The sequence below is a fragment of the Odocoileus virginianus genome, chromosome 8 (assembly GCF_023699985.2).
Source record: "Odocoileus virginianus isolate 20LAN1187 ecotype Illinois chromosome 8, Ovbor_1.2, whole genome shotgun sequence".
NCBI classification, from domain to species: Eukaryota; Metazoa; Chordata; class Mammalia; order Artiodactyla; family Cervidae; genus Odocoileus; species Odocoileus virginianus.
Window position 1 is genome coordinate 57,032,538 of NC_069681.1, and position 27,945 is coordinate 57,060,482.

Genomic DNA, 27,945 nt, shown 5'->3' on the forward strand with positions numbered 1-27,945 from the left:
AGTACTGGAGTGGGGTGCCAGTGCCTTCTCCTCTGTAAAGTATAGATAGTAGTAACTACCTGTCTCTTTAAGTTATTTTCTGAGCACCTGTGAATAGTTGAGGTGCAGTTTCTGTAATTGTAATGCTCAAAAGCACGACCTCAATACATGTTGTATTAGGTTCTCAATCAGTAGTGGCTGGTGTTCTTGTTAATATTGCCATTATTTTCCTCATTATTTGAAGGTTTTTTTTTTTTTTTTTTTTTTTAGTAAGGCAGCGGCTAGAGGATTAAACTTGTCAAAATATGCTTGCATACTGTGTGGTTGTAGCGTGGCAGGACACGTGTATGTGTGGCTGTCTGTGTGTAGTTGCATGGCTGCCTATTTGAAGCATTATAGTTAATCAGTTGTGATTTAGCAGCTTCATTCCAGTCTTCAAGGCCTTGCTTTCTTATCTCTTTGATTGCAGGTGTTCCCAAAAGTCGACGGGGAGAAATCTGGCAGTTCCTAGCTTTGCAATATCGTCTGAGACACAGATTGCCTAATAAACAACAACCTCCCGACATATCCTATAAAGAGCTTTTAAAACAGCTCACGGCTCAGCAGCATGCTATCCTCGTGGATTTAGGTATGTCTGCCGTATTGACTCTAATTTATGAAAGTAAACAATAGGTCCTTTTGCTGAGTTTTTTTTTTTTTAATTTGGTTTTTGGTGATGATAAAGATGATCTATTGGTCTGCAGAGCTGCTGACTTTGTCCTTTCCTGAGGGCATATCGGCCTTACGTCTGGTTGAAGACACCCTAAACGCCTGCATGTGGAGTGAAGTCTTTGTCCTCAGACTTGTACTCTGGAAAGAGTCATCTTGTATTTGAATCGTTATGAGGTCATGTTCTCAGGTGCTCTCCGTTCTTGTTTTTTGAGCAACTGATTTTTCTTTGGGATAGACAATTATTATTTCAGTCAGCACTGGTCTTGAAATAAGCTAGAGCAGGTTTAAAGGGGCACCAGAAAATTTAACAAAGCCTGCTACGTATTCCTGGACATATTGCTGAAAACAAGCTTTTGAATAAGGCTTTAGAAAGCAATACAGTATGTGGTTAGGTCGTGGAAAATCATGAATACATCTTTGGAGGATGAAATAAGAATTATTATTTCATAATTTCATAACAATTATTTCATAACAGCTGTCCCTACTGTTATGTGACTTTCCAGTGGCAGCATTATAAAGAAACCCTTTTAAAAGCTGAGTTTCAAATAACTTATGGAAAGTAAAAATGGTGTAATAATTTAAAAAATTATGTTGTCTCTAATTTTTCTGTAAGTTAATGTTATATTCTATTATTTAAAAATATGTAACTTACTGAATTAAATTGACATTGACATTTGAATTATCTTATATATATCCCTAAAAGTTGATTTATTTAAGGTGGCCGGATATGTTATTTCAGCCCATATGGGAAAACAAGGAATTACTTTACATTGAGAGGTCACTTCATTTCAGGTTATATAAAAATTACAGGGCAAAACTGAGCTCTGCTTGGTTGGATGACAAACAACTTCTGTTGGGAAAAGGCCAATTAAGTTAAAATTTTTGGAGCCCAGTAGAATTGAAAAGGAGAATTTTACTGAGAAACTGGATACTTCGGGTTTTGTCCTGTTGCTACCACTGAACAGTTGTTTTAGGCAAATTACTTTGCTTCTGAGTTTCAATACTCTCTCTTAAATGAGGACAATGAACCAATCAATCACTGTGAATCCCCGCAGATGTGTGGTTCTGTGACCGGAAATGGATAATGAGTCTAGAAATTGAGATGTCAAATTTAGAGCTAGTCAAGATATCCTAAAAGATAAGGAGATGATGAGATCATGTTACAGGGGAAAAAAAAGCCTGGTCAGAAAAAAATGGAACCAGAATTAATGTCTTGGATGGACAACATATTTATAGTTTTCTGTAGCAAGCATTTTAAGTGAAAAAGTAAGATGATAATTTTAAAAATTGCTTATTTGACTTTGCTCATAGTCATCTGTGTTTCCTCAGCATGTTCTTGTTATTTTCTCATGTCTTCCCCTTTATTTGCTCTGCAGAAATAATCTTATCATTTCTCGGGGGTGTGTGTGGGCAAATCACTCTTAAGCAAATCTGGTGGAAAACATTAAAAAATCTGGCCTACTTACAAGTTCTAACCGTCATGAGTAATCATTGCACAAGGAAGCTAACACTCCCTTCATTTTCATGACACAAGGAAAGTCCCAAACCACTGTATACAGCTTTAGGGGTGAAGATGGGTTTGTTTCAGTGGTTAGTACCAACTTTTTAGTGATCCAGGACTAACTTGCTTGCTGAAGTGTCTCTTTGGTAATTTTGTACACAGAACTGAATTTTAGAGGGGAATTTATTTTAAATCAGCTTGGCCCTTCACTATCCTTGGCCTTTTGGATTATACTGAAAAGAAAAGAGGTCTGCATGGCTCATGGTTCAGTTCAGTTCAGTTCAATCACTCAGTCGTGTCTGACTCATGCATGGAGGTAGTTTAAGAAACAAAAAGTCAAGAATACTTGAAAAACAAACAAACAAACAAAAGCTGGGGTATTTCCTGAATGATAGACTGATTGTAAAAGAAAACAACCCGAAAAAGTCCCTCATCTGTCATAACATAAGAAAAGCAGGAAGGAATCTGCTATGGACTACTAAGATTTCTTCTTTAATTATATGATACCATCTGTAGAATTCTGATTTCAGTTGTAGTTCATCGATAAATTGTGTTCAACTCTTTGTGACCCCGTGGACTGTGGCACACCAGACTCCTTTGTCTTCCTGTATCTCCCGGACTTTGCTCAAATTCATGTCCATTAAGTCGGGGATGCTATCAAATCATCTCATCCCCAATCTTCCCCTTCTCCTTTTGCCTTCAGTCTTTCCCAGCATCAGGGTCTTTTCCAATAAGTCAGCTCTTTGCATCAGCTGACTAAAGTACTGGAGCTTCAGCTTCAGTCCTTTCAGTGGATATTCAGGATTGATTTCCTTTAGGATTGACTGGTTTGGTTTCAGTCAGTGGGTGGTTTCTATATGAATTTAGAATTAGCCTTGATTTACAATCAGAATAAGTTTTATATTCTATTCCCTGAGATCTTTCCTGAATGTCTTTGATTTGTTTATGAACTTTTTTCCCCCCTAAAAATAAGTGCTTAATAGCATCAGTTTTTGCTCCTCTATCATATACATGGAGATGGGGTGATGGTCTGGCAGGCAGGACTTGGGACTCTCTAGAGGGAGAAAGACTCAGTTAGAGGGGTAAGTACTCCAGGCGGTATTCAGTATTGGAAAAGAGCGTTGATTTATTCCTTGAAATTGCTTAATTGCAGTTTCACTCTGGACTCCAAAGCATCAGGGCATCTCAAAAATATTTTTCTTTTTTCTTCTGCAGGGAGAACATTTCCTACTCATCCTTACTTTTCAGCACAGCTTGGGGCAGGGCAGCTGTCACTCTTTAATCTCTTGAAAGCCTACTCATTACTGGACAAAGAAGTGGGTTACTGTCAGGGGATCAGCTTTGTGGCTGGAGTCTTGCTTCTGCACATGAGTGAAGAGCAAGCCTTTGAGATGCTGAAGTTCCTCATGTATGATCTGGGCTTCCGCAAGCAGTACCGACCTGACATGATGTCGCTGCAGGTGAGTGGTGGTTCTTCACAAGAAGCGGGTAAAAATCTCAGCGGAGCCCTCTTCTCATTTACAGTGAAGATTTAAAGAAATTCGGGCCCATTGTCTCAGAACGTGGATAAATGAAGAGGCGTGTCTTAGTTCATGGTTTTAGTGTGGGATTTGCGATTTTGCTAAACCTGTAAGTGTCTGACATCCAGATGCAGAGTAACTTTCCCACAGTTTCTGAAGCAGATAAATAAGCCATTCGAGTGTGTCCTCAAGTCCCTATTTCCTAAATCTACTGGTTGCCTGGAGAAAGTATCATCTTTACTCACTTTCCCTCACCTTATCAGTTGAAAACAATCATAGATCTTTTATTTAAAAATCTTAACTTATAATGTCTTATTCTTTTGAGTGCATCAATGGTAGATATCTATATCGTGTTTCTTCTCAAACTTTCTGTCTCCCCCCCACCTTAACTTAATAGTAGACAGGCCTTTATAGAGGAAAAGGTGTTCAGTATCCAGTGGTGTTTTCTCAGTCTGCTTTTCTTCTGTTCTGAAGAAGAACATTAAGATTTTTCAGTTAGGTAGTGTGTTCACTGCCATTGTTACATTTCAAGCATTCTGTTTATGTATTTCTCCTCTCCAGTTTAAACTTCACTTTCCTTAGTGTGCTGTTTTCAAACAAAAAGTTCAAAATTTCACTGTAGATACGGTATCTTAAACAACCACTACCTTGAATTTAAAGCTTTCAGACATAAAAATGTAAAGGAATACTTTAAAGAGGAAAATATGTCAGTGTTGTCCTCCCGTGAAATGAGGTAGACATGATGCCGAGTTCGTCATAATATTATACTTTAGATAAGAACTAAAATATTTTAAAGTGCTTTTTTTTTTTTTTTAGTTGGAGGCTAATTACTTTACAATATTACAGTGGTTCTTGTCATACATTGACAAGAATCAGCCATGGTTTTACTTGTATTCCCCCTCCCGATCCCCCCTCCCACCTCCCTCTCCACCCGATCCCTCTGGGTCTTCCCAGTGCACCAGGCCCAAGCACTTGTCTCATGCACCCAACCTGGGCTGGTGATCTGTTTCACTATAGATAATATACATGCTGTTCTTTCGAAACATCCCACCCTTGCCTTCTCCCACAGAGTCCAAAAGTCTGTTCTATACATCTGAGTCTCTTTTTCTGTTTTGCATATAGGGTTATCGTTACCATCTTTCTAAATTCCATATATATGTGTTAGTATGCTGTAATGTTCTTTATCTTTCTGGCTTACTTCACTCTGTATAATGGGCTCCAGTTTCATCCATCTCATTAGAACTGATTCAAATGAATTCTTTTTAATGGCTGAGTAATATTCCATGGTGTATATGTACCACAGCTTCCTCATCCATTCATCTGCTGATGGGCATCTAGGTTGCTTCCATGTCCTGGCTGTGATAAACAGTGCTGTGATGAACATTGGGGTGCACGTGTCTCTTTCAGATCTGGTTTCCTCGGTGTGTATGCCCAGAAGTGGGATTGCTGGGTCATATGGCAGTTCTATTTCCAGTTTTTAAAGAAATCTCCACACTGTTTTCCATAGTGGCTGTACTAGTTTGCATTCCCACCAACAGTGTAAGACGGTTCCCTTTTCTCCACACCCTCTCCAGCATTTATTGCTTGTAGACTTTTGGATAGCAGCCATCCTGACTGGAGTGTATCAGAGAAATGCAAATTAAAGTGCTTTTAAATTATACATTTTCCTGGTTCCCAGTGATCAGTTTTTACATGTAGTATTTCAATCTTACCAATCCTTGGGCAAAACGGGACTTTATTTTCACTTTGTGAATGTTATAGTAAGTGGCATTTTCTTGAGTGAATGAGTGGAGAGGGAGTGCTCCATTTTTTATTATTAATACTTCTTCAAGATAGAATTTTTGGCAGGGAGATAGGGCTTTGCTCTCAATGTTGGGTTTCACCTGTGAGTTCTTATGAAGGCTGTACAGAAATCCTGATTTCAGGGTCAGTTCAGTTCAGTCGCTCAGTCGTGTCCGACTCTTTGCGACCCCATGAATCGCAGCAAGCCAGGCCTTCCTGTCCATCACCAACTCCTGGGGTTTACTCAAACTCGTGTCCATTGAGTCGGTGATGCCAGCCAGCCATCTCATCCTCTATTGTCCCCTTCTCCTGCCCCCAATCCCTCCCAGCATCAGGGTCTTTTCCAGTGAGTCGACTCTTCACATGAGGTGGCCAAAGTATTGGAGTTTCAGCTTCAGCATCAGTCCTTCCAATGAACACCCAGGACTTATCTCCTTCAGGATGGACTGGTTGGATCTCCTTGCAGTCCAAGGGACTCTCAAGAATCTTCTCCAGCACCACAGTTCAAAAGCATCAATTCTTTGGTACTCAGCTTTCTTCACAGTCCAATTCTCACATCCATACATGACTACTGGAAAAACCATATTCTTGACTAGATGGACCTTTGTTGGCAAAGTAATGTCTTTGCTTTTTAATATGCTATCTAGGTTGGTCATAACTTTCCTTCCAAGGAGTACGCGTCTTTTAATTTCATGGCTGCAATCACCATCTGCAGTGATTTTGGAGCCCCCCAAAATTAAGTCTGACACTGTTTCCACTGTTTCCCCATCTATTTCCCATGAAGTGGTGGGACCAGATGCCATGATCTTAGTTTCCTGAATGTTGAGCTTTAAGCCAACTTCTTCACTCTCCTCCTTCACTTTCATCAAGAGGCTTTTTAGTTCCTCTTCACTTTCTGCCATATGTATAGTGTCATCTGCATATTTGAGGTTATTGATATTTCTCCTGGAAATCTTTATTCTAGCTTGTGCTTCTTCCAGCCCAGCATTTCTCATGATGTATTCTGCATATAAGTTAAATAAGCAGGGTGACAATATACAGCTTTGACATACTCCTTTTCCTATTTGGAACCAGTCTGTTGGTCCATGTCCAGTTCTAACTGTTGCTTCCTGACCTGTGTTTTGGTTTCTCAAGAGGCAGGTCAGGTGGTCTGGTATTCCCATCTCTTTCAGAATTTTCCACAGTTTATTGTGATCCACACAGTCAAAGGCTTTGGTACAGTCAGTAAAGCATAAATAGATATTTTTCTGGAACTCTCTTACTTTTTCAATGATCCAGTGAATGGTGGCAATTTGATCTTTGGTTCCTCTGCCTTTTCTATAACCAGCTTGAACATCTGGAAGCTCAAGGTTCACTTATTGCTGAAGCCTGGCTTGGAGAATTTTGAGCATTACTTTACTAGCGTGTGAGATGAGTGCAATTGTGTGGTAGTTTGAGCATTCTTTGGCATTGCCTTTCTTTGGGATTGGAATGAAAACTGACCTTTTCCAGTCCTGTGGCCACTACTGAGTTTTCCAAATTTGCTGGCATATTGAGTGCAACACTTTCACAGCATCATCTTTCAGGATTTGAAATAGCTCAGCTGGAATTCCATCACCTCCGCTAGCTTTGTTCGTAGTGATGCTTTCTATGGCCCACTTGACTTCGCATTCCAGGATGTCTGGCTCTAGGTGAGTGATCACACATCGTGATTATCTGGGTTGTGAAGATCTTTTTTGTACAGTTCTTCTGTGTATTCTTGCGACTTCTTAATATCTTCTGCTTCTGTTAGGTCCATACCATTTCTGTCCTTTATTGAGCTCATCTTTGCATGAAATGTTCCCTTGGTATCTCTAATTTTCTTGAAGAGATCTCTAGTCTTTTCCATTCTGTTGTTTTCCTCTATTTTTTGCTTTGCTCACTGAGGAAGGCTTTATTATCTCTCCTTGCTATTCTTTGGAACTCCGCATTCAAATGGGAATATCTTTCCTTTTCGCTTCTCTTCTTTTCACAGCTATTTGTAAGGCCTCCTCAGACAGCCAATTTGCTTTTTTGCATTTCTTTTCCTTGGAGATGGTCTTGATCCCTGTCTCCTGTACAATGTCATGAACCTCCATCCATAGTTCATCAGGCACTCTATCAGATCTAGTCTCTTAAATCTATTTCTCACTTCTACTGTATAGTCATAAGGGATTTGATTTAGGTCATAGCTGAATGGTCTAGTGGTTTTCCCCACTTTCTTCAATTTAAGTCTGAATTTGGCAATAAGGAGTTCATGATCTGAGCCACAGTCAGCTCCCAGTCTTGGTTTTGCTGACTGTATAGAGCTTCTCCATTTTTGGCTGCAAAGAACATAATCAATCTGATTTCAGTGTTCACCATCTGGTGATGTCCATGTGTAGATTCTTCTTTTATGTTGTTGAAAGAGGGTGTTTGCTATGACCAGTGCGTTTTGTTGGCAAAACTCTATTAGCCTTTGCCCTGCTTCATTCTGTACTCCAAGGCCAAATTTGCCTGTTACTCTGGGTGTTTCTTGACTTCCTACTTTCGCATTCCAGTCCCCTATAATGAAAAGGGCATCTTTTTTGCGTGTTACTTCTAAAAGATCTTGCATGTCTTCATAGAACCATTCAACTTCAGCTTCTTCAGCATTACTGGTTGGGGCATAGGCGTGGATTACCATGATATTGAATGGTTTGCCTTGGAAACGAACAGAGATCATTCTGTCGTTTTTGAGATTGCATCCAAGTACTGCATTTCGGACTCTTTTGTTGACCATGATGGCTACTCCATTTCTTCTAAGGGATTCCTGTCCACAGTAGTAGATATAATGGTCATCTGAGTTAAATTCACCCATTCTAGTCCATTTTAGTTCGCTGATTCTTAGAATGTCGACGTTCAGTCTTGCCATCTCCTGTTTGACCACTTCCAATTTGCCTTGATTCATGGACCTAACATTCCAGGTTCCTATGCAATATTGCTCTTTACGTCATCAGACCTTGCTTCTATCACAGTCACATCCACAACTAGGTATTGTTTTTGCTTTGGCTCCATCCCTTCATACTTTCTGGAGTTATTTTTCCACTGATCTCCAGTGGCATATCGGGCACCTACCAACCTGGGGAGTTCCTCTTTCAGTATCCTATCATTTTGCCTTTGCATGCTGTTCAACGTGGAGTAGCTCCTCTCAGCCCTTCTGCGCCCGCGCAGCCGCTGCTCCTTGGAGGTGGGTTTGCTCCTCTCGGCCGCCGCCCCTGACCTCGGGCGTGGGGCAGCTCATGAAAGTGAAAGTCTCTCAATCGTGTCCAACTCTGTGACCCCATGTGCTTAACACAATTCATGGAATTCTCAAGGCCAGGATACTGGAGTTGGTAGCCTTTCCCTTTCCCAGGGGACCTTCCCAACCCAGGGATTGAACCCAGGTTTCCCGCCTTGCAGGCGAATTCTTTAGCAGCTGACAGTTGATTCCTAGTTGAGGACTATTTGTAGGTCTATAAACTTTCTGCAACTGAAATAGTAATGACTATGGAAGGTTTTATTTTTTACTTTATTTCTAAACAGTTTACTGTGCCATATTGGATAGGAAGCATTTCATACCCTTTTAAGAATGTAGTAGCTTTGATTTTCAGAAGTAACAGTTTAGAATCTGCCATTAAAATTTCAAAGAAAGGAGTCGCATGGTCTTGATTCATAAATTAAGAGGGTAGATACTGATATCACTTTAAAAATGCAACCTTTTTCCAATTTGAAGAAATTCCTCATCAATTTGACATTATAAAAATTCATATACACTGGATTTATATGTTGATTTAATATCACCTGCAATTACCAAGAAATATTTCCTGTCCATAGTTATGAAAATGAAGATGTTTAAGAATCTTTTGGGGGCAGTGTTCTTAGAGGCCATGAGACTGGGAATCTTAACTGGAAAATAGAGCCTTTTGGTTTGTAAACTGAGAAGCAACACTTTTCTACTTTTAGAACAGAAAGTCTTTCTTTTCCAATCAATATGATGTTCGGGACTGGAAGTGGCAACATGTTTAGGATCACTTGATAGGATTTCTGATTACCTGCATGGTGTGAGCTTGGGCACAGCAGTTCAGTTCAGTTCAGTCGCTCAGTCATGTCTGACTCTTGCAAACCCATGGACTGCAGTATGCCAGGCTTCTCTGTCCATCACCAAGTCCTGGAACTTACTCAAACTCATGACCATTGAGTCATTGATACTATCCAACCATCTCAAAATCTGTCATCCCCTTTTCCTCCCACCTTCAATCATTCCCAGTATCAGGGTCTTTTCCAATGAGTCAGTTCTTCACATCAGGTGGATAAAGTTTTGGAGTTTCAGCTTTAGCATCAATCTTCCAGTGAATATTCAGGACTGATTTCCTTTACGATGGACTGGTTGGATCTCCTTGCAGTCCAAGGGACTCTCAAGAAGGTTCTCCAACACCACAGTTCAGAAGCATAAATTTTTCAGTGTTCAGCTCATTATAGTCCAACTCTCACATCCATACATGACTATTGGAAAAACCAAAGCTTTGACTAGATGGACCTTTGTTGGAAAAAAGAAATGTCTCTTCTTTTTAATATGCTAAGTTGGTCATAACTTTTCTTCCAAGGAGCAAGCATCTTTTAATTTCATGGCTGCAGTCACCATCTGCAGTGATTTTAGAGCCCCCCAAATAAAGTCTCTCACTGTTTCCATTGTTTCCCCATCTATTTGCCATGAAGTGTTGGGACCAAATACAATGATCTTAGTTTTCCGAATGTTGAGTTTTAAACCAACTTTTCCACTGTCTTTCACTTTCATCAAGAGGCTCTTTAGTTCTTCTTCACTTTCTGCCGTAAGAGTGGCATCACTTGCATATCTGAGGTTATTGATATTTTTCTGAGCAGTCTTGATTCCAGCTTGTGCCTCATTTATTCCAGCATTTCTCATGATTTATTATGCATATAAATTAAATAAGCAGAATGACAATATACAGGCTTGATGTACTCCTTTCCTGATTTGGAATCAGTCTGTTGTTCCATGTCCAGTTCTAACTGTTGCTTCTTGAGCTGCATACAGATTTCTCAGGAGGCAGGTCAGGTGGTCTGGTATTCCCATCTCTTGAAGAATTTTCCAGTTTGTTGTGATCCACACAGTCAAAGGCTTTGGTGTAGTCAATAAAGCAGAAGTAGATGTTTTTCTGGAACTCTCTCATTTTTTCAGTGATCCAACAGATGTTGGCAATTTGATCTCTGGTTCCTCTGCCTTTTCTAAATCCAGCTTGAACATCTGAAAGTTCATGGTTCACATACTGTTGAAGCCTGGCATGGAGAATTTTGATCATTACTTTGCTAGCGTGTGAGATGAGTGCAATTGTGTGGTAGTTTGAGCATTCTTTGGCATTGTTGTTCTTTGGGATTGGAATGAAAACTGACCTTTTCCAGTCCTGTGGCCACTGCTGAGTTTTCCAAATTTGCTGGCATATTGAGTCCAGCACTTTCACGGCATCATCTTTTAGGATTTAAAATAGCTCAACTCGAATTCCATCACCTTCACTAGCTTTGTTCATAGTGATGCCTCCTAAGGCCCACTTGACTTTGCATTCCAGGATGTCTGGCTCTAGGTGAGTGATCACACGTCGTGATTATCTGGGTCATGAACATCTTTTTTGTATATTTCTTCTGTGTATTCTTGTTACCTCTTCTTAACATCTTCTGCTTCTGTTAGGTCCATACCATTTCTGTCCTTTAATGAGCCCACCTTTGCATGAAATGTTCCCTTGGTATCTCTTAATTTTCTTGAGATATCTGGTCTTTCCCTGTTCTTTCTCTGTATTGGGTTTCTTCTATTTCTTTGCATTGATAACTGAGGAAGGCTTTCTTATCTCTCCTAGATATTCTTTGGAACTGTGCCTTCAAATGGGTATATCTTTCCTTCTCTCCAGCAGGCACTCACCTTTTCTGTAAAATGAGGAGATTGGGGGCTCTTTTAACTATGGACAGCCCATGATATTTGTGTCTTCTGTTTTCTGTGCTAAGTGTAAAGCATCTTTTTATCTGAAGTCTTTGGTCTCTGTTTTTTCTCCCCCAGTCTCTGCATCTCCCTTCCTCCAGTTCTGTCTCTTCCATTGGAAGATTTTCATGTTTTCTCTAAGATAGAGTTGAAAAATTATAGCAAATGGCATGTTGTTATGAAAGTTTCTTTGGAAGGAAGACTGAATTATATTTTATTTGTCAAAAGAAATTTAATGTAAATATACATTGATGGAAGAAATATTCTTAATCCCCAGTTTAGAATGTAGGGAAAAAATAAGATTCTACTAAAAAAAAAAAAATATTGCTTCTGTGTTAAGATATTGGATGAACAAGGACAGAATGTTTTTGATGATAGGCTTTCTTTTTATTCTGCTAATTAGATGTTTTTGATTTTTGTACTACCAACAACACCAATACTTAGAGCCAGTATGTCTAGTTTCTAAACTGTAAGTGGCCTAATGGAAATAAATATATGATGTTTTTTCAACATGACTTAATGAGATTATAATCTCATTTTTTAAACCTCTTTGCTTGACTGCTGCTAAACTTATTTTATATTTATGACTTCCAGTGGCTCTTTACTTCTTTCCTTTTACAGCTTGTGTGGAACCTTAGTTTCCACAGATAGAGATCAAACATCAGCTATATTTATGTAGAGTACTTTGATTTTTAGTTTTGTGCTCTTAAAAACAGTTGAATTTATAATATAGTTGGTTATTTTAAGCCATTTTTATACTACTTAAGAATGATATTTTGATGACATCTAGATATCTGCTAGATATAAGAAAATGTTGAATGTATTTCACACCAAAAAGTTAAGCTGATATAACTGATTAAGGACTCATGACTCAATCTGTTACTGTGTAGATAAAAATTTAAAGCACAAATCATAGATTTGTTTATTATTTGCTACTGCTGTACTTTTAACTACCCAGATGTAAGACTTTAAAAGTTACTATAAGCTGTCTTTATAATTTTTTTAAATATGAGTAATCAGCTCAGTAGCCAAGTAAAATAATTTCTTTCAGTACTATAAACATTCGGACTGCACTTTTTGCTTTAATCTCCTTTGTCAAGAGAAAATATGCTGCTGGAATATCTTAGAAATCACAGCTCAGGTTTCTGGCTCCTTAACCTTCTAAGCCTGACAGTATCCTAGCAGTGCAGATTGCCTGGTGGGTTCTGTCATAAATTCAATGCTGGACCCAGCAAAGAGAGACAAGGTCTTGCCTCTGAACTAGAATGTGGTAGATTCTTTTAAATGGAAGCTTTTCTGGAACTGATCTGAAATTAGAATGGACCTTCCATGAGAGTCCTGAGCCAGGACAGTTCTGATTAAATTGCAAAAGCCATACTTTCCTACAGGAGGAATAATTACCATTTCCATGTATACATGGCAATACCAAAACACACGTGATAGAGAAATGTGCTCTCTAGTCATAGGTGGACTTACAGTGACTTGCTTTATGATCTCAGTTAAATGAACTTGGATCTGTCAACTTTAACGTAATAAGAAAACAATACTGCTTTTGTTTCTCTAATATACATGAATTAGTTATTAAATATTAGAGTAATGAAATTAAACAGTATTTTATGTGTACTCAGATAAATGCATAATATTTTGTTTTCCTTCTCCAAATAAACTTTAGATTCAAATGTACCAGCTGTCCAGGCTCCTTCATGATTATCACAGAGATCTCTACAATCATCTTGAAGAAAATGAAATCAGCCCCAGTCTTTATGCTGCCCCCTGGTTCCTCACATTGTTTGCCTCTCAATTTCCATTAGGATTTGTAGCCAGAGTGTTTGGTAAGAGATGCCAATGATCAATTGGAACAGTGTTATTTATTCCAAGGGGTATGCTTCTAGCCATAAGGTGCTCCAGTTGTTTTATCTAGCATCACACAGAATCACAAATTGCTAATGGAATTTAATAAATATGCCTGGCTCCATTCTGAGAGTAATTTGAAACCATATTGGTCTTAAATTGAAATGCAAAGGGAAAGAAGAGTTGAGCTCCTGTATTTGAGTAAACTGTAATGGAATTCTTATTTTCATTTATACCTAAAACATCACAGTATAATTTTTAAAAAATATGAACTAAGAATTTCTACTGTATAATTTTTTCAGATTTTTATACACATCTTTCCTACCGCTTTTGTTTTTCCTTCCCCATTGTCCTCTTCACCCTGGATTCAAAACACAGAGAAACATGTTCTCTGATTGGGTTAATGGAAGCACATCTTTCAATGTTGTTTCTAATGGCACTTGTTAATGTGACTTTTTATTGTTAACAAGGTAATTGGAATTCCTGTTTTATTGCTTTAAGCACCCGCCTATCATGCCAGTACAGGGGTGGTGCCCATCTCCAACACTGGGTGCACAGCTGGTTGGACCCAGGGCAAGTTGTTGAGCTGCCACTTTGCTCCACAGTGCAGTAAAAAGAGAGTGTAACACAGCTTATGTTACCTTATGAGGCTTTTAAATCTATCATGCCTCTTTAGTTAGGTTTGTCTAAATCTGTTATTTAAAAAGCAAACCAGCTTTTAAAAAAACTACTCTTTACCAGAGGTTTATTCTAATGGTAAGAGCTTGATGACCTCAGAAGAGGCTTCCAGTTTTTATGTTCCACTCATCTATCTGGTACCCATAGTGCAAGTAGACAGTGTTTATAACTGTGCTTTTGCCAAATTAGAGCTCTTGGTCAAATTGTAAGTATTGGACTGATTGTAGGTCATTACCAGGATTTAAAAAAATGAACTAAAATAGAATAAAGAGAATATATCAGTTATAGGGGAAAAAAATGTTATTTGGAGAAACTTCAAATTTGAAGATATATCCTCCTCCAGAGGATCTTCCCAACCCAGGGATTGAACCCAGGTCTCCTGCACTGTGGCCAGATTCTTCACCATCTGAGCCACAGGGAAGCCTGAAGATATATTAATACATGTAATATGTATACATAACACCAGATTACAGTGTACCGTGTCATTCTTACTGGGGGCTGTGGTTTTACAAATTAGACACTGCATTAGCGCTAATGCAATTTATAGACAAAATGCAACAAAAGAGTAAAACGAGGATGCCCAGAATCAAATATTTAGCAAATTTCCATTTTTTTATTGAGTGTACACGATTGCTTTTTCTCCAGGGAAGTCTTCTTTGGAGCTTGGGTTCCTATTTATAGGACTCTATATTTATAGGATTTATAATTTATAGGACTCTATAAATCCTTTCATTTATATATTTTCTTATCAGGAAATAGCTTATCAAATCTAAAATGATATTTAGGGTATCTCTCTCTGACTTAACCTAGGAAGCTTGAATTCAGGAAACATATCTCCCCAGTCATCTGTTTTTTGCTAAGAGAATATGAATGATGCTGTATGGCCAGTGACATGGCCACTCCATTCTTAGAACTGAGCGAAGAACAGAGACTGTCAGCAAAGGGAAAGATGTGTGAACAAGAAGAATGACTATGTTTGAAGTGACTGTTTCATGGTTCCCTCATTTTTAACAACCCCCTCTTGTTTATTGCTGACTACAGAATGGCATGGATTGAGAGGAACGCTCATACAAAACTATTTAGTACTTTTCAAAACTATTGTGTGTTTACATTTGTTTGGAGCAAAGTTCAGAGTTAGGGTGAGGCTCTGGTGGTTCAGATGTAAAGCGTTTGCCTGCATTGCAGGATACTTGGGTTCGATCCCTGGGTCAGGCAGATCTCCTAGAGAAGGACATGGCAACCCACTCCAGTACTCTTGCCTGGAAAATCCCAAGGACAGAGGAGCCTGGTAGGCTACGGTCCATGGGGTCGCAAAGAGTTGGACAAGACAGAGCACCTTTATTTTCACTTTCAGAGTTAGGGTAGCCTTTCTTTTTCTCTTCTGATTTAGGTTATACACTGATTTTGATTTTTCTTTTAAAGTTTTTTTTTCTTTAGTTTTTTTCTTTAGTACAGGTTTAATTACATATTAATTGGTTCTTGTAGTTTTTTATTATAGTAATGAGAGTTTAAATAATCCTAAGCTATTGATAATGTTGATTTGTTTTTGTAGTCTCCTCATGAAGAAAATCTAAATATCAGTCTCCATTAAATTTGCAACTAAAAATTATAAGCACGTGGACAAACAAATACATAATTTATCTTTTTCTTTTTACCCTGACCTTATCTGAGGTTCTTAAATAAGTAAGAAGAATAGTTAAACAACTGTTTATTTGTTTTGGTCATATTATTATTTATTTCAAATTTAGGCTAATTTGACCAGTTTTATTTTGCATAAATATTCTGTGGTTCTGTTGTGGTAATTAAAACAACCACTATACACTCACACACACACACACACACACACACACACAGCCACTCAAAAAAACCCATTAACACACAGAGGTCACTTTTTACAATAGTAGAGGCTTAATTTTGATCATGAAAATTATATATCTTTTTTTTTTTCAGATATTATTTTTCTTCAGGGAACTGAAGTTATATTTAAGGTTGCCCTAAGCCTGCTGAGCAACCAAGAGACACTCATAATGGAATGTGAAAACTTTGAAAATATTGTTGAATTCCTTAAAGTCACACTCCCCGATATGAATTCATCTGAAATGGAAAAAATAATCACCCAGGTATGATTTAAATGACAATAATAAGGTATAAAATTATATAGCAGTTTCTCTACTAATTATATTACTAAATGTTTTAGCATAAGCATGTATTTTGCTTGACCGTTTTTAAATTTGATCAGATACATTTTATCTAGAAATGAAGCTATTGCATAGTTTCTCCTTGTGACATTGTGTGGCTGTGCCCAGGCAAGGTGATTCAGTCCTTGCCTGTGATGATTCATGAGTTTTTCAGTTTAGATCGGTGGTAAGACTGAATGTAGAACTGAGAGAATTAGGAAGACCTAATAAATGAATAAGCTGAGACTCACTTAACTTTGTAATATTGTTGAGTGTGTTAGTCACTTAATTGTGTCCGACTCTTTATGATTCCGTGGACTGCAGCCCACTAGGCTTCTCTGTCCATGGGATTTCCCAGGTAAGAATACTGGAGTGGGTTGCCATTCCCTTCTCTAGGCGATCTTCCCTACACAGGGATCGAACCTGAGTCTTCTGCATTGGCAGGCGGATTCTTTACTGTCTGAACCACCAGTTCTGTTTTAAAATATATAAGGAGTACACATGATAGGAATTAAGACTGGAATTAGACAATCTTGGATTCCCCATCAACTTCCAGATCTTTTATTAGTGTTCTGTCTTGTCACTATAACCTTCTGAACCCCAGTGTTCTCACCTGCAAAATGGGACAGTTCTGACCCAAGAGGTTTTGTGAGGCTTGAATGAGACTTGCTTTATTAGTCAGGGTCCCTTGCAGGAAACAGAGTCTACCTCCAGTAACTCAAGGGAGGGTACCATTTACAGGAGTGCAGGCAAGGTTAAGGGAACAAGACACGATGTCCAGGTGCTTAGGAACCAGTGACAGAGGGAACTGTTCATATCCCTGGCACTGCATCAGGAGAAGGAGGATATGATAGTGCTGACAGGCCCCATGAGTGCCGGAAGTCTGGAGGCAGGCTCTCTGGAGGTTACTGTGCTCTTGGTGAGCAAGACAGGGAAGGAGCGGGGAAGAAGTTACCCACCTCTTTCTTCTGCCCCATTTGATCTCCTGATGACCTTCGCCATTGGCTGTACCCAACCAGAAGTCATGCGAAACGCTGGGCTGGATGAAGCACAAGCTGGAATAAGATTGTCAGGGGAATTATCAATAACCTCAGATATGCAGATGACACCACCCTTATGGCAGAAAGCGAAGAAGAACTCAAGAGCCTCTTGATGAAAGTGAAAGAGGAGAGTGAAAAAGCTGGCTTAAAACTCAACATTCAGAAAACTAAGACCATGGCATCTGGTCCCATCACTTCATGGCAAATAGATGGGGAATCAGTGGAAACAGTGACAGACTTTATTTTGGGGGGCTCCAAAATCACTGCAGATGGTGATTGCAACCGTGAAATTAAAAGATGCTTGCTCCTTGGAAGAAAAGCTATGACCAACCTAGATAGCATATTAAAAAGCAGAGACATTACTTTGCCAACAAAGGTCCATCTAGTCAAAGCCATGGTTTTTCCAGTGGTCATATATGGATGTGAGAGTTGGACTATAGAGAAAGCTGAGTGCTGAAGAATTGATATTTTTGAACTGTGGTGTTGGAGAAGACTCTTGAGAGTCTCTCAGACTACAAGGAGATCCAACCAGTCCATCCTAAAGGAAATTGGTCCTGAATATTCATTGGAAGGACTGATGCTGAAGCTGAAACTCAAAACTTTGGCCATCTGATGGGAAGAACTGACTCACTGGAAAAGACCCTGATGCTGAGAAGGATTGAAGGCAGGAGGAGAAGGGGACGGCAGAGGATGAGATGGTTGGATGGCATCACCGACTCAATGGACATGAGTTTAAGTAAACTCCCGGAGTTGGTGATGGACAGGGAGGCCTGATGTGCTGCAGTCCATGGGGTCACAAAGAGTCGGACATGACTGAACAACTGAACTGAACTGAACTGAACCAGAAGTCAGCAGGAAGGAAAGTGTGGGGAATGCAGGTCAGAGCGGTCTGCCTTGTAGGGTACCAAGAATGGCTGAGGGCAGAGAATGGAAGCAAATGGAGGGTAATCAGCATATCATATACCTAGTCCCTGTTTCTTCATAGGGACCAGGTAAGTGGCAGTTATATATTGTTGTTCAGATAACATGAATATACTCAAGACCAGATTTGTAAATAAAGCAATCATGCCTTATGAGTACTCATAAAATTTACCACTTTCCAGGAGGCCCTTGGGATAGCAGATAAAAGACAGAGTTTATTTCTTCTTCCTTTTTTTTTTCTTCTTTCTTCTTGCATGTCACTAACCTGGTGACTGACTATGCCATAAGGGCCACAGCCAGTGAATGAGGTCAGCAGTTACTCTTCGAGAACTCTAGCACACTAAGGCAACAGTGGATACCCAAGCGTGACTCTAGCCTCGACAAAAGACAGAGCTTAAAGTAAGAGAAAGGGAGCCTGAGATCTTGTGCTACTGTTCAGCTCTCTGCTAGCTGTGTGACTTTGGGCAAGTGAGGGCATCCTCTCTGAGTCTCAACTTCCTTCTCTACAGAATGGAAATGACATTGTTTTTAGGGGTAAATGTAACCAACTCAGCTGAAGAATTTTGTATCATTCAGTCTATAACAAGAACTCATTTTATTACATGTGAAACTTTCTTTCTATCACATATGTGGAATTGAAATCACAAGTAGATTATTCTGTAAATACCTGTGAATATTTTTTATTTGTTAAGATGCTCTGGAAATAGAAAAATACAAATTTTATTTACATATTCACTTACTCCTTACTCAGGAATATCTTCTGGGGCTGGCAAGTCGTCAGAGATTGTGGTTTTAGAGAGAGATGAGGTCTGATTTGAAATTAGATCACCTCTCTTTTCTAAGATTAATGAGGGAATTGCCTAGCTTTAGAGATTATTACTATGGTTATTTGATAGAAGTTATAGGCTGGTAGATTTGGACTTGATATTAGAGATAACTTTCTAGCCAATAGAATTGATTAACTAGGGCATAATACTTTGGCCAGGTGATGTGAAGAGCTGACTCATTGGAAAAGACCCTGATGCTGTGAAAGATTGAAGGCAAGAGGTGAAGGGGACAGCAGAGGATGAGATGGTTAAATAGCATCACTGACTCAATGGACATGAATCTGAGCAAACTCTGGGAGATAGTAAAGGACAGGGGCACCTAGCATACTGCAAAGAGTAGGTTTCAAAGAGTAGGACACAACTTAGCAATTGAACAAAAATGAACTGTTAATATTCAAGGAGACTTTGATGAGTTTTATTTACTGTAAAAATGCAAATAATGCAGAACAACACAAAGAAGAAAGTAAAGTTACAAATCTCAATAACTTGAGATTTAAAACATCTTAAACATACTCTTAGAATCTCTAATTATACCGTACTGCTGTTGTGTAATGACTTTTTATTAAAATATTTGTAGAGTATTGGACATTTTTGCATGCCAATAAATATATCCATGCTCTCATTTTTAATGGTTGTATAGTAGTCCGCTGTGTTCATAGTCACTGGGTAGGGGGAAAAAAAGATACTTATTTAAAAAGAATAACCATATTGTCTGGAAATATCAGTTCAATTCTAAGATTTGAGTATCTCTAATAGTAGTAGTGCAAGTAAGTCAGTGAGATTTTTTTGTGTGGCTTCTTCTCTCCCAGCAGTGTTAGTGTGGCTACCAATGCTTAAATGGCAGCTGACTTTCTCTTGCAAGTTTAGACTAAGGAGGAGTTACTTGTTCTCTAACTTCGAAGCAGACTGTCTTCCTAATGGGTGACAATATGGGACAGCAGGGGCAGCTGCAATTAAACAGCTCTGTACAGTGCCCACTTCCCAAGTGGCTCAGTGCTACAGAATGCACCTGCCAATGCAAGAGACGTGGGTTTGAGCCCTGGGTCGGGAAGATCCCCTGGAGAAGGAAATGGCAACCCACTCCAGTATTGTTGCCTGGAAAATCCCATGGACAGAGGAGCAGTCTATGGTGTCACAGAGTTGGACACGACTGAGTGATTGAATACGTATGTATAGTTCCCATGGTGCGCAATTTTAAAGATTCTCTCTCTGTTATGATAGTGAATTCTAGGAGACTTGCATGGATTAGAAAATGGATGAAAATATTTAGTACAAGCCCTTTCTACCTCTTTGACAAATAATTAGAAGGGCTTTTGATCTTATTATTATAGAAATACCCTATGCAGTTTTTGTTATTAACCAGCAAAGATGATCTTCAACTTGTATAAGAGTTACTCAGTAACTCATGTTTATCTGGTAGGCTACACTTTGGGAGACCATTCCTAGATTATGTATGTTTTGGTTGCAAAATATCTTTGGGCATTAACTTTCTCTAGTGTCTTGGCCTCCTCATGAGAATGTTTCAATTGTATAGAAATCATCTGTTTGTCCTTATTTGACAGTCACACTTGTTACAATTCCCTTTGTTTGGTATGTCATGCAGTTCCTTATTAAGAAGTATTGGGAAATGTACCTTAGATACACAGATGTATCTTTGTGAACATCCTGAAGGTCAGACTGACCCCTGTGTTCACTGCAGGTTTTTGAGATGGATATTTCTAAACAGTTACATGCCTATGAGGTGGAGTATCACGTGCTGCAGGATGAACTCCAAGAATCTTCCTATGCCTGCGAGGAGAGCGAACCCATGGAGAAGCTAGAGAGGGCCAACAGCCAACTGAAAAGACAAAACATGGACCTTCTGGAAAAATTACAGGTAAAGAGATAACGATTGGACCAAAAAAGCTCTTGAGTGCCTCCTTTCCTGCACAGAACCATACCAGGAAGGATGGAGCTGTGGTGTCCTTGAGCCATTGCTGACTGTTGACCTGTGTATCACATTGTGTCCAAGTGCCCTGGGGGCTGCAAATGCACAGGCTGCTTTAAGTATCAGTTAGGAGAGAAAATCTGCTCTCACAAAATAATTAAATGGCAGTTCCAAGCAGAATCTGATTCAAAACTTAACTGGGTATTGCACATGTTTGGTTTAAGTTCAAGTTGGGAGGGATTGACTTGAGGAAACTGGAAAAGCTCTGGGGGTCTTGGGGCTTCAGCTGGACTCTAGAGGCTTTGTGGGAGGAATGAGTGAGGAGTGGGGAGTGTTGAAAGCCGGATGGTTAAGGCAGAACTTAAGAGGAAACTTAAATCCATTTAAAATTTACCTTGGGGAGAAGCGGGGTAAACATGATGGAGGCAGATTTGTAAATAACTTTCAGGGTCAAGGAGAAGAACACAGCTTTTAATCATGTTGAGAAAGAAATCTCTCAGAATTTTTCAACCATACTTTCGAAAGATAAATCTGGAAAAAACCTTGATGAGGACAGATTAGAATGGGGAGAGAAGGTAGGGAGACCAGCTAGCAATTATTTCATAGAAATCTGATTGGGGAAGCTGAGAACTGTCTAGAGTAAAACAGAAATGGAATGGAGAAAATTGAATGAAAACAGGTAACATGTAACCCTTGCCGTGAAGGAATTTACAGTTGATAGCTTAATGTTGTGATCTCCAGAGAAGATTCAGCCAGGGACCAGGCTTCATCACTCAAGAGCTTTTGTGTAGCAGAGTTTTATTAAAGTGAAAAACGGACAGAGAAAGCTTCTGACATAGACATCAGAAGGGGGGCGGAGAGTGCCCCCCTCACTAGCCTCATCAAGGGAGTTATATACTTTTTCAATTGGTTATTACAGTAAATCAAAAGAATGTCCCAAGGTTATAAAGGTCTTACCAGACCCACTCCCACAATTTACATTTTAAGATAACAGGATTGGAGCTAACAATAGGAAGAAAGGTCTTATCAGACCCACTCCCATAATATACATCTTAAAATAACAAGATTAGTCATTAGGTTCTTGTTAAGGAGAAACATGTCCTTGAGCAAGATACATTGTTGTATTGACTAAGACAAAGCAATGTAGAAAAAAATGTTTGTCCTTTTCTGCTCTTTGAGAGCCTTGGACCCCTTTCTCCTTCTCCAAGGCCTTGGACCCCTTCTTCCTCAAGGGCCCCGGACTCCTTATCAACCTACCTAAGGATGAGCTCTCTCACAGTTACTTCAGAATATAAACTATGTATTTATTTATCAGTGCACTCTTACAAATGTGATAAGTGATTTAGTGTAAAGTAATATTGCACATCTGTAACCTATATGAAGTGTGCTGTGTATCTAAGCCCCAAGGAGTGGGGTTTCAGTGTGATCAGAGGAGGGGGAGGTGAGAAAGTAAAGCTTCTGGTGGGGAGTGTGGGGGGAGAGATTCTGAGTTAGAACTTAAGGACCCAGTGGCTCCTTGGTTTCTGCTTACCTGTCACTTCGTTAACACTGCACGTCTCCAAACTAGGGAACACTAAAACCCTGCTTTGATGTGTGGTAACTCCTCTGAAGGATAGCTGGGAGAGAAAAAGCTTAGAAATGAGGGGTTCCTAGAATAATTGCTCCCCAAGAAGAAACACTGGCCTCCTTCCTTTCATCTACATTAGCTCTGGCCCATAGAATATTTTATGTCTTTTCCTATTCAAAACAAAGCCAACAATGTTGTTAGCACATTGCTAAAGATAATTTTTTATTATTTATTTATTTACTTATTTTTCATTTATTTTTATTAGTTGGAGGCTAATTACTTTACAATATTGTAGTGGTTTTTGCCATACATTGACATGAATCAGTCATGGATTTACATGTGTTCCCCATCCCGATCCCCCCTCCCACCTCCCTCTCCACCCGATCCCTCTGGGTCTTCCCAGTGCACCAGGCCCGAGCACTTGTCTCATGCATCCAACCTGGGCTGGTGATCTGTTTCACCCTAGATAATATACATGTTTCGATGCTGTTCTCTTGAAACATCCCACCCTTGCCTTCTCCCACAGAGTCTAAAAGTCTGTTCTGTACATCTGTGTCTCTTTTTCTGTTTTGCATATAGGGTTATCATTACCATCTTTTTCAATTCCATATATATGCGTTAGTATACTGTATTGGTGTTTATCTTTCTGGCTTACTTCACTCTGTATAATGGGCTCCAGTTTCATCCATCTCATTAGAACTGGTTCAAATGAATTCTTTTTAATGGCTGAGTAATATTCCATGGTGTATATGTACCATAGCTTCCTCATCCATTTGTCTGCTGATGGGCATCTAGGTTGCTTCCATGTCCTGGCTATTATAAACAGTGCTGCGATGAACGCTGGGGTGCACGTGTCTCTTTCAGATCTAGTTTCCTCGGTGTGTATGCCCAGGAGTGGGATTGCTGGGTCATATGGCAGTTCTATTTCCAGTTTTTTAAGCAGTCTCCACACTGTTTTCCATAGTGGCTGTACTAGTTTGCACTCCCACCAACAGTGTAAGAGGGTTCCCTTTTCTCCACACCCTCTCCAGCATTTATTGCTTGTAGACTTTTGGATAGCAGCCATCCTGACTGGCGTGTAACCAAGCCACTGGGTACTTAAGTTCTAACTCAGAATCTCTCTCCCCACACTCCCTACCCCCCTACCCCTCTGCTCCCTTGAAGCTTTACTGACTTTTGAACTGACTTCACTCTGTATGGCAGTCTTGAGGTCCATCCACATCTCTGCAAATGGTACTATTTAGTTCCTTTTTATGGCATTGTATACAGGTGACACATCTTTATCCATTGCTCCGCTGATGGACATCTGGGTTGCTTCCATGTTCAGGCTATTGTGAATAGTGCTGCAATGAACATTGTGGTGTATGTATCTTTTTGAATTATGCCCTGGATATATGCCCAGGAGTAGGATTGATGGATCATATGGAGGCTCTATTTTTCAGTGTTTTAAGGAACCTCTGTACTTTTTTTCATAGTGCCTGTACGAATTTACATTCCCACCAACAGTGTGGGAGGGTTCTATTTTCTCCACATCCTCTCCAGCATTTACTTACCAAATTATATCTTTGTTTGTGGTGTTAATTATATGAAAGTGAAAGTTGCTCAGTTGTGTCTGACTCTGCGACCCCATGGACTGTAGCTGCCAGGCTCCTCTGTCCATGGAATTCTCTAGGCAAGAATACTGGCAATGGATAGCCTGTCCCTTCTCCAGGGGATCTTCCACACCCGGGAATTGAGCCGGAGTCTCCTGCATTGCAGGCGGATTCTTTAATCAGCTGAGCTGCCAGGGAAGCCCTCCAGCATTTATCGTTTGTAGATATTGTGTGTGTGTGTGTGTGTGTGTGATGGATTCCAAGGTGGAGGAGGGGGAGGGGGATGAACTGGGAGATTGGGATTGACATGTATACACTTCGGGTACTGTGTACAAAACAGGTAACTAATGAGAACCTACTGTATAGCACAGGGGACTCCACTCAGTGCTCTGTGGAGACCCAAAAGGGAAGGAAATCTTAAAAAGAGGGGATATATGTATATGTATCACTGATTCACTTTACAGCAGAAACTAACATAACATTGTAATCCAACTATACTCCAATAAACATTTTTTAAAAAGAGACAACAGTGTCTATTTTCAGAAAGAAAAATAAACAGGCTATTGTCCTTTATTACTAGGATGTTTCAGTGATGATTAGTTGAACATTTCTTTATTTAGGGAAAGTGGGTTTGCACCTGCTTTATGTTATAATGATTTTTATTAATGATTACAGATTTTTTCATTCACAGTCCAATGTTGTCATCACCTCTGGGTTCCCAAGTTATGTGGTCACATTCAACACATGTAAAAATGGATAAGATCCCATTAATGTGTTGAGCAAACCCTGTATTTCCACTCAGAGGGCAAAAAAAAAAAAAAAAAAAACCTCTTTTAATACCTTAGGGCAGTGTCAGGAATCTCCTGTTTTTCCCTGTCAGATCCCAGTCCCTCGAGGAGAAGACCTGTGTGTGGAGTGAGTACCCTCACTACTGAGGGATGATGGTTTAATATTGCATTTTTGGTGTATTCAGTGAAATGAGATGTATTTTGTTAGAATTCTAGTTATATTTTTGAGAACCATAAAAAATCGCCATGTCAGGGATGGTTTCAGAGCATTTGCTTCTATACTATTATACTAAGTAATATGATATGATTAGCTAATATATGTAAGTTCTGACTGCTGCTGTGATGATGAACCAAAACCTTCAGATTTTTGATTTGGTGGATTTTGTGTTTTTGTTTTGGCCCAAACAGATAGCTCATGCTAAAATTCAGACCTTGGAGTCCAACCTGGAAAATTTGTTAACTAGAGAGACCAAAATGAAGTCTTTGATCCGGACCCTGGAACAGGAGAAGACAGCTTATCAGAAGGCAGTGGAACAGATCCGGAAGCTGCTGCCTGCAGATATTCTAGCTAACTGCGAACCACTGCTGAGAGACTTAAACTGCAACCCTAACAACAAAGCCAAGACAGGAAACAAGCCATAACGGAACACTCGCCACCCCAGCAGGACATGACCATTCAAGGATGCTGCAGTCTGGAGGACTCTGCATGCTGCTGGCCCAGCGCTGGACACCAGAGCTGACAATCACTGAATTGGTTGTGAGCCCACGTCAGATCCAGTGGCCCTTGCTCTCCTCAGAGCATGCCAGTTCTAAACCATTGTACATATGTGGACTGTTTTTTGCTGTCCTTGTTGACTATGTACATATATATAAAATGGACAAAGAGTTCATGCTTTCAGATAAAAGTAGATGCATATTTAGAGCAATTTTTTAAAAAAAGAAATCAAAACTTCATGAAATCCACACCAAAGGGAAGTTAAAGTGAAGTTCCCCTTGGACTCATGTGAAATCAGCTTGTCTTTGTAGTGAAACAAAGCTAGAACATCTTTGTATATTGAAATATACTTGAAAAAAATGAATGTATTTTTTTCTCCAAAGAATGGCATGTTTCACTCAGTGGTGGGGAGGTGGAAACATTTGTGTAACTTTATGTGCATCTGTCTTAAAATCTCCTGACATTGTATATATATGAGGAAAATGACTGATTGCCAGTAAAGCTCCTCTGAGTTTTTCAGGAAAGTAGGGGCCTTCCCCTGCTGCCTGCTTTGTACCAATGAGCATGTCGCATCTACATGCATTTTGAGTCTGGTCAGGCATTACTTCAGTTGTGTGTAAGAAGGAACCAAGACGGTGGCTGAGTCTGCCCATCCAGCTCAAGGTGAAAGAGAATATTACTAATTTTCTAGTAAATTAGACCAGCATTTTGTTAAACTAAATGTATCAGTCCTTAAAAATTAAATTAGGACCTAAATTGTCTAGCTCTGGAGGAGGAAATGGCAACCCACTCCAGTATTCTTGCCTGGAAAATCCCATGTACTGAGGAGCCTGGCAGACTACAGTCCATGGGGTCATAAAGAGTTGGACACAGCTGAGCGACTGAGCATACATAAATTGTCTAGATTAATTTTATACCTTTTTGTTGAAATTTCTCATGAATGAACTACTTGGTGCCATAGTCAGTGACAAGGATTTGCCACTTCCCACTAAAATGTGGGAGTTCTTGTCTTAGCTCTCTCTAGCTTAAATGGAGGGTAAGGAAATGCAATTATGATTGGTTTTCTAAAGATGAGATACTGTGTTGAGATACTTTTTTTTTTTGTCAATAAGGTGGTAATCATTCTCCCCTTCCACATGAGAGTTTATGAGAACTGTGGAATGTTTAAAACAAACTTGAAATCCATGGGAAGGGAAGGAGAAAGCCTTTCTACAACCTACAATTCTGCATTTGGACTTCTGACTTTCTGTCTACAGAGAGATTATTAGAAGACATTCATGCATGCTGGGTGAATGGAAGGAAAGCAGTTTTTAACTTACACATGGAATTTCTCCATTTCAGAGATGATTCTATGACAGTGCCTCAGAAAGTAGATGCAGCAATTTTGCCTTTCCAAACAATATTTTTCATCACTACTTTTTGCAGTACTTGTATTGTCACAGATGGATTATCTGGGATAATTTTCTTCAAAGGGAGTTTGTTATACACAAGCTACAATGTATTACAGAGTAGAAAAGTAAAGCTCTAAAGGTTTCAGAAACATTTGATGAGTGGATAAGCATCTGAACACCCCCTCCCACCCCCAACCGCCCAGTTACTTGTGGAATGTAGTGACTCAGTGTACTGTAGTTAATGTAATGTTACAATCAGCACGGCCTCTCATCCAGGCAGTTTCTCAGAAGACAGTGAAGTCTTACTAGTAAAGTTAATGTAATTTCTAGATTCTAGAAAATGCTGACCTAATCAGTTGGGGCCACCAACTGTTTTGTTGCTTGGATTTCCCTCAAATTTCTCTATTTGTAGGAGAGGTATTTTTCTTATGAGGAATATGATAAATATCATCTGGTTACTGTCTGGTGATGAAAATTACCTGGTGTGTATGATAACACAGGTGGTAGCCGGGGAACCTTCAAGTTGGGAAAAGAAACTTTTTCTTTCAGTTTAGTTTAAATTTTATTTTGGATCTTCACAGTCAATGTTATCAGTTGTATTATGGTGTTCAGGGCTCACCTTGGATACAATATTTCTTTTGAAAATGAATTTTCTTTTTATTTTGTGATCTTTTAAATGTTGCACCGACTATGCTTCATGCATTGTTACATCTTCATTTGGTTAATGTAATGTCTAGTTCATTTCCAATAAATACATTGCTGCCTGTTTCCTTGGCTTATTGGTCTTACCTTTGTAATAAGAGAGAAGACCTTGGTTAGAGTCCTTTACAAAATCTGCATGGGTTGGATTGTTGCTACTTAAAATTTGTTCACTGATAATTTTTTGAATCGGAGACAACAAAGATAATTTTTAGAAACATTTATGAAAGTACATTCAGTTCAGTTCAGTTGCTTAGTTGTGTCCAACTCTTTGGGATCCCGTGAACTGCAGCACA

General features: G+C 39.4%; 1 protein-coding gene and 1 non-coding gene across 10 annotated transcripts in view; one reads left to right on the forward strand and one right to left on the reverse strand.

Moving 5' to 3' along the window:
* TBC1D4 (TBC1 domain family member 4) overlaps window positions 1-27,718 on the forward strand; it is a 244,429-nt gene extending 216,711 nt beyond the window's left edge. For 8 of the 9 annotated variants that reach the window (XM_070471565.1, XM_070471569.1, XM_070471561.1 and 5 more), the window contains 6 exons: window positions 449-607; window positions 3,407-3,651; window positions 13,149-13,308; window positions 15,956-16,125; window positions 20,670-20,846; window positions 25,253-27,718. In XM_070471565.1, coding sequence (XP_070327666.1) covers window positions 449-607; window positions 3,407-3,651; window positions 13,149-13,308; window positions 15,956-16,125; window positions 20,670-20,846; window positions 25,253-25,486 — 1,145 coding nt within the window. In that variant the 3' untranslated portion in view covers window positions 25,487-27,718. Of the gene's footprint in view, window positions 1-448; window positions 608-3,406; window positions 3,652-13,148; window positions 13,309-15,955; window positions 16,126-19,128; window positions 19,593-20,669; window positions 20,847-25,252 lie in introns of those variants that run through there. The other variant, XM_070471564.1, reaches the window with a different exon arrangement.
* On the reverse strand, window positions 18,396-18,525 carry LOC139036381 (small nucleolar RNA SNORA3/SNORA45 family). The gene has a single exon (XR_011489177.1). It is a non-coding gene; the product is annotated as a small nucleolar RNA SNORA3/SNORA45 family (small nucleolar RNA).
* Window positions 27,719-27,945: the final 227 nt, after the last annotated feature.